Source organism: Hydra vulgaris, chromosome 03 (assembly GCF_038396675.1).
Source record: "Hydra vulgaris chromosome 03, alternate assembly HydraT2T_AEP".
NCBI lineage: Eukaryota > Metazoa > Cnidaria > Hydrozoa > Anthoathecata > Hydridae > Hydra > Hydra vulgaris.
Window position 1 is genome coordinate 55645562 of NC_088922.1, and position 6939 is coordinate 55652500.

General features: G+C 26.8%; 1 protein-coding gene across 1 annotated transcript in view; it reads right to left on the reverse strand.

Moving 5' to 3' along the window:
- LOC100213581 (acetyl-CoA acetyltransferase, mitochondrial) overlaps positions 1-6939 on the reverse strand; it is a 44991-nt gene that overhangs the window by 23987 nt on the left and 14065 nt on the right. The window contains exon 4 of the mRNA XM_065793731.1: positions 4538-4638. Within this exon, the coding sequence (XP_065649803.1) occupies positions 4538-4638 (101 nt within the window). The remainder of the gene's footprint in view (positions 1-4537; positions 4639-6939) is intronic.

Here is a 6939-nt window from a genome sequence, read left to right on the forward strand (position 1 = left end):
AAGGGGCTTGCAAAAATTTAAATATGAATTGGTGAATGTTAAAAGGGCAGAAGTCTAACTATGTAAACTTTCGCGAAACTAAAAAAAACTGCATATTCCCCGTAGTAAATTTTTGTTTATGGTTTAATAATTTTTTTTTCAGATAATATTTTTCACCTTTAAAAAAAAATTATTGAACCATTAACAAAAATTTACTAAGGGGAAAATGCAGTTTTTTTTAGTTTCCCAAAAGTTTACATTATTAGATTTCTGCCCTTTTAAAATTCACCGATTCATATATATTTATTAAGTTACGATTATTTTCAAAGAAAATCACAAACACCTGCACTTTCTCCCCCTCTGAAAGAATGTTGCATATTTCAGCACACACACTTTTTTTTTTTTTTTTTGTTAATTCACCTCCTCAAGGCCCAGAAGGCCACTACAGACGAGGAGGCTACTTAATTGCGGTTATAACACTCTCTTAACTCTATAAACTCAACTCCAAAACACGAACCTTGAAGAACAAGGCCGCTGCGCGGAGAAACAAGTTGAGCGCGGTACTACCAGGGACGTGGTGGGGATCGAACTTGGAACCTCTCGCTTATGAAGCGAGCGCTCTACCACTACACCACTACCTCCCTTCCATAAGAGGTTTAAAAAGAATTAAAATATAGACAAGCTATTATACTTTCTTAATTTAATGATTCAAATTAGTAAAAATAAAGTTGTCATACAAAAATGACTTTTAAAGTTGCTCTTGTGGAAAAAACTCAATCATTCAGCTTTCGTACAAAAAACTCGATGTTTAGACTAAAAGCTTTCATACAAAATCATTAAAAACATAATTTGCAGTTTAATTAGGCAAATATTTGATAAAGTTGTTGCACGTGCAACATAAGTTAAATAAATGAAATAAATAAATACAAGGGCCCTGCAAATTAACATTTTTAGGCATTGAATCAAATCTTGATTTGAAGCTTGCATTTGATTCTAAATTAAATCAAAACACGTATTTCCACTTTACTATATATTGTAAAATAAAAATCTTAATTCAAATCATTAATTTAAAAAAATTCAAATATATAAGTTTTTTGTTTTGTACTATATATGATCAAAATGATATTTAAACAAACTATATTTGGTACATTTGCCCAAATTACAAATTTACAAAACTGTTCCACGTTTTATTCAGAAAAGCTATTGCGTTTAGTGTTGAATAACCCTCCTCTTAAAAAGTTTACTCTTTTTGATGAACATTTTGTGTCTTGAACAAGACCAATTGCAACTTTAGGTATCAAAAAAAAAAATTATCACTTTGTTCTTCCAGTAGCAAATAGGACAGTTCCAAAATTTAGTTGCTAATCTTTTTTCTGAGTAGAGTAAAATCTTCTCTCTTGGTTGGGCTTGATTTTTAAAGCAAGGAAACAAAGAGAAATTTGTTACCTTGCTTTAAAATTTAAAATTTTCCTAGCTTTATAATTGTATTAAAACATTAGATTTTCACACACAACACTCCACATTTTATTTATAAACACATTAACTTGTAGATATGTCAATACTAACTTTAAAGGTCAAAACAAGCTATGGTTTGGAAATTTCATACCTTGTTTACAGATTTTAGTAATTCTGCAAATTGAACAAAAAAAAGTTCAACTTCAGTTGTATAATCTGAAACAATTTTCTAGGTTTTAAAATACAACTCTTTTTCTCATCTTTGACAAGATTGTATGCTGTATACAGTTCGTTTTCTCTCACCAAAGCTCCATTCATGAATGTCTGGTAGTCCTGCTTGGAGAGTCTACAGTCCAACAGCACAGCCTTTCAAGAGCTGTAGTCCAAAAAGTTCCTGATTGAACAGCTACTATCATTCTTAGTAGAAAGTAAGTGATTAAGAACATTCATCCTTCTTATTACTAAATCATTATGTTTAAATGCAGGAGCTTATCAACAACCCTTTCCCCTCTATCTTCTTCTGCTTTTTTCTTTGGCTACTATGATAAATAATCAAACATTTTAAATTAAATTAGATAGTTATATATAGGTCAGGGGTGCTCAACTCACTGACGAAGGGCATTGTTTTGCCTTTTAAAACATTTTCATTTGCCCTTTAGAGATTTTTGGCAATTAGCTTTTTCTATCACATTTTTTCAAAATTAAATTTTCTAATTATTTGATTTCAAAGTGACTCAAATCAAATTATATTCATAATCAAAATCAATTTTTGATTGGTCAATACCAGACTACTAATGAAGTATAGTAAAAAAACACTTTTTAGTACAAAACAGAACTGATTGAAAAAAATAAGTGAAAAGTGTTCCTGGAATTAAAAAAATATTTTTCTACCTAAGATGGCTAAAGGTGACAAAAGGTCAAACAATATGTGTAAATTAAAACTTTGATATCATGAAAGACCTCCTTGATCTGTCAGCTTCAGACCAGAACAACCGGATATTCAATATGAATCTTAACAAATTCAACTCATGTCTACAAGGTGAAAATAGCCTATTCCCAACACTTTTCAATCAGATCAATACTTTTAAGTACAAATTAAAGCTACTTTCTAATTGCTAAACTCAGCAAAGTTGTAATCTTTTTCCAACCCTTCAAACAAATTAACTTTAAAATTCTAACTTTTGATGGTCTATGAAAAATATAAACTATTTCAAAACTATCAGAGTCCTTTGATTCTTGTTTTCATGACTTTGACACTGAAAAAAATGAACATAATTCTGTTCATCAATCTCTTTGCAATCCCAGGAAATGACATAAGTCACTATTCTTTAAAAATTCAAACGGTATTCAACCAATTTTCAAAAACACACAGGATTAAAAGCAAAGTTTAAAAAGCTTTGTGAAAATCTAATGCCCCCTGACCTAAAGAATTCTGGAATTTGTTCCTAAACCCAGAACTTATTGACATTGCACTTAGATTTGTTTGCAAATTTGGATCAACTTACATTTGTGAAAAAACATTTTCATCAATGAACTTTATTAAGAACAAGTACAGATTCTGATAATCATCTGGAAATCCTGATTCTGCTATCAACCTTAATTACCAAAATTAATCCTGATTTTGATAAACTCATCAAAAATACTCAAGTTTAAAAACCTTAAATACATTTACTGATTTTGTAAAAACTATCCATTTATATTTAAATGAACATTATTTATTCAGTGTATATAATATAAAACATTCACAGTTGTATGGTTCTATAATTTTTATGTTTGAAAATATTTGGTACTTTTTTTTGCTTTTATTAACTTTTTTTGTCAATATATTTGCCTTCTTGATAAAAAGGTTGGACACCCCTGATATAAATGACAAATAAATACAAGATGTAAAGATAAAAAGTTAGGTGAATATATTAAATTTTTAATGTAGTAATTTCAAATAAAGTTCCAACTAACTCTTTCTCACTTAATCTCTTTAATTGAGTAAATACAACAACCATTGCAACTGGTAAAACAAAAAATTCATTGACAAGAACCTTAAACCTAATATACTTTGTAAACCAAATATCTGACATCTTAAAGACATAAATCTTATCCTGTCATGCCTTTATCCACCTCCTATTGGACTGTTTACTGAACAAAAAGAAATTTAATTTTTTTCTGAATTAATCCAAAATTATTAATTAGAGATGAAACAAAATATACTTTTTTTATTTCATGTAATTATACATAATTTATTAATACATACACCTATATAATTTAATACCTACATAACTTAAAAGTTCAACATAATTAATTAATACATTCTCCTACATAATTTAATACCTACATAACTTAAAAGTTCAACATAAATAATACATTCTCCTACATAATTTAATACCTACATAAATAAAAAGTGAAATATTTTTCCTTAGAAACAAACTATATGTTACTATTTATCATAAGTTCCTTCTGTTGATTTTACAACCCATTATATAGTTTGGCTACAGTTCCAGTAACTTTGTTGACACTAAAGTATCAACAAGGTTACTGGGACTACAGTTTTCACTGTTTCTTACAGAAAATTAACTCTCCACTGCTTTAAACAGCTTTTCAGAAAATCTAAATCACTTTAACTTTTTGATGTAAAGTGTCTTGTCCCTAACCCAATTTTGTGCACAGCTTTTTAGGTAATTCAAATTCATGCTTTGATCTCACTAAAATCCTGTATAAGTAATCTTAACAACAGATTTCTCTATCGTTGCAATTTTGACAACTCTTTTTACAATCATAAAACTGATTGTTATATTTAGATTTAAAATAACAGATAAGTTTACATACGTTAAAACTTTTTTAACATATTAAATTCTTTTAATTTAAAAAAATTAAAACTTTACAAAATAAGGTTATATTTACACTATAAATGCAACAGGAAGTTACAAATATAAATGTTCTTTAAAATAAGTTAATAAGATAATTATAAAAAAAGAATAAAAATTTATAAACAACATTCCTCTGTTTTGTATACCTAATTAAATTTTGAGTTATGTAATGTAAACTTATAACGAGGCTTGTACTCAAAAAAACAACTTCGAATAAACTTGAAAAAAAATTCAACACTTACATTAGAACCACAAGATATGCTTTGAGCAGCCATCATAATCGATTTCATACCAGATGCACAGACCTTGTTTATAGTAGTACAATCAGCACTTTGTGGCAGCCCTGATAAAAATTTTAAAAAGTAATTTAATAAATAATTCTTCAGAAAAATGTCTTTATTGATGAAACACTGTAAAATGAAAAAAAATTGGTAATTGATTTTCTAATAATTTATTATTTCTCTGTCCTTTTTTTTTTTCAATTATAACACATTTATCAATCTAGTTATTTATAACAGTATAATTTTTTTTAATTGGGTGAGTAAAAGGTTACATGATAACTTTTTTTGAAGCTAAATGCATATAAGAATCACAATCGATAACAACAAAGATATATATTGACAACAACAACAAGTTTCGTGTATCTTTAAAGTTTTTAACTTTGACTTATCCAATCACTCTTCTTTTTCTTTGTCAGAAAAACTGATTAAAGGTAAACTTTACATTTTTATACATTTTGTAATATATATACTTAAATCTTAATTGAATTTATTCAAGGCACTCTTTGAAACAAAGAGGAAAAAAGTGATTAAAAATATATATATACAGTAACTTTTAAGATAAATTCATTTATAAATACTGTCTAATAATAAAGATTATTCCTTCATACGTAGATAGTGCCCATACCTTTAATCAATATAATCAATATATATAATCAATATATATATGTATATATATATATATATATATATATATATATATATATATATATATATATATATATATATATATATATATATATATATATATATATATATATATATATATATATATATATATATATAAATACATACATATATAATACACGATAATATAAAGATATTTTCTTTATTCATATATACACACTTACATATTACGTTCCTAATAGTTGCTAGTTTAGCACCCTACATTTGTATATTCATTAATGGATAACACCCAGTTTGATTGTTCTCTTAAAAATCATTAGAAAATTAGTAGAAAAAATATAAAGTTTTATAAAAAGAGTTCATTGGAAAACTTATTTCTTCTGAAGAAAAAATAGAACAAAAACAATGAAACAAGCAATAATCACGGTTTTAAATCAAAACTAACACCCCCTCAAAGTACCGACCTTAATGACTTTGAAAATAACCTTTTAATGTTAATAAAATCTATTCAATTTAGAAACACAAACAATCAATTTCAAACAAAAACAAATGAAGATATTATTAAAATTGTAACTAGTAAAGAAGTTCTTGTATTTGCTGATAAAACCAATAATTTATACAAAATGTCTCCTGAAAGTCACAATAAACTGATGAACAAAAATGTTACAAAAACCTATAAAAAAGTACCCAATAATTTAGAAAAACCAGTCAACCAAATAGCCTTAAAATTAAATTTGAGTAACTGAATAGTAACTGAACTGACCTAGCAAAATCTCCAGCATTTATCACTTTGAAAGTACACCAATAAAAAAACACCACCATCATTATTAATTGGTTTAACGGCATCGCAGACAAGAATAGTTGCATCTTCATCCAGTTAGACATAAATTAATTTTATTCATCTATAACTATTGAAATATTTAATAAATGCATTTCGTTTGCAAAACAACATACCACAATAACAGACATCCAACTTAGAATTATAAAACATTGCCAAAAATTCCTCCTCTACTACAACAAGAACATGTAGATAAAAAAATATGAAAGTTTTGATGTAACAATCGGCAGCTACAATGGCGCTGAAATTTGGGAAAGCGTAGGGATCTACATACTCAACAAACTATCTAATATAATTATAAAAACAGACATGCTTTACCGTGATAAAGGCTTTTGATAATACGTAATTCTAATGGCCAAGAAATGGAGCGAATGCGAAAAAACATAATCCAAAAGTTTAAAGATATAGGATTTCAAATAGATATAAAAACAAATTCTAAATCGGTTAACTTTCTTGATGTTACCTTTAATTTAGCTTAAAACACCCATAAGCCTTTCAAAAAACCAAACAATAATCTTCAATACAACCACATATCTTGTAATCACCAAACACAAATTATCAAACACTTACCTACTTCAACATGCAACAGACTTTCCTCAAAAATTTCTCAAAAAAAGTTAAATTTGATAAAGAAACACTGTAAAGGTAAGCTACAGCTGCACTGAAAATATCAAAAAAATTATAAAAAACCGCAACAAAAAAGTTATCTTCCCAAGAATTGAAAATAATGACCCAAAATTCAATTATTTACATTTTTTTTAAATATAAATAATACACATTATCACATAAACGAATATTTTAAACAAGCATTAAAACATTTAACTATTTCACAACTATTAGCTAACTAAAAATAAATTAATAATAACATTAACCTAACTACTAAACAATTTCCATCCCCTAA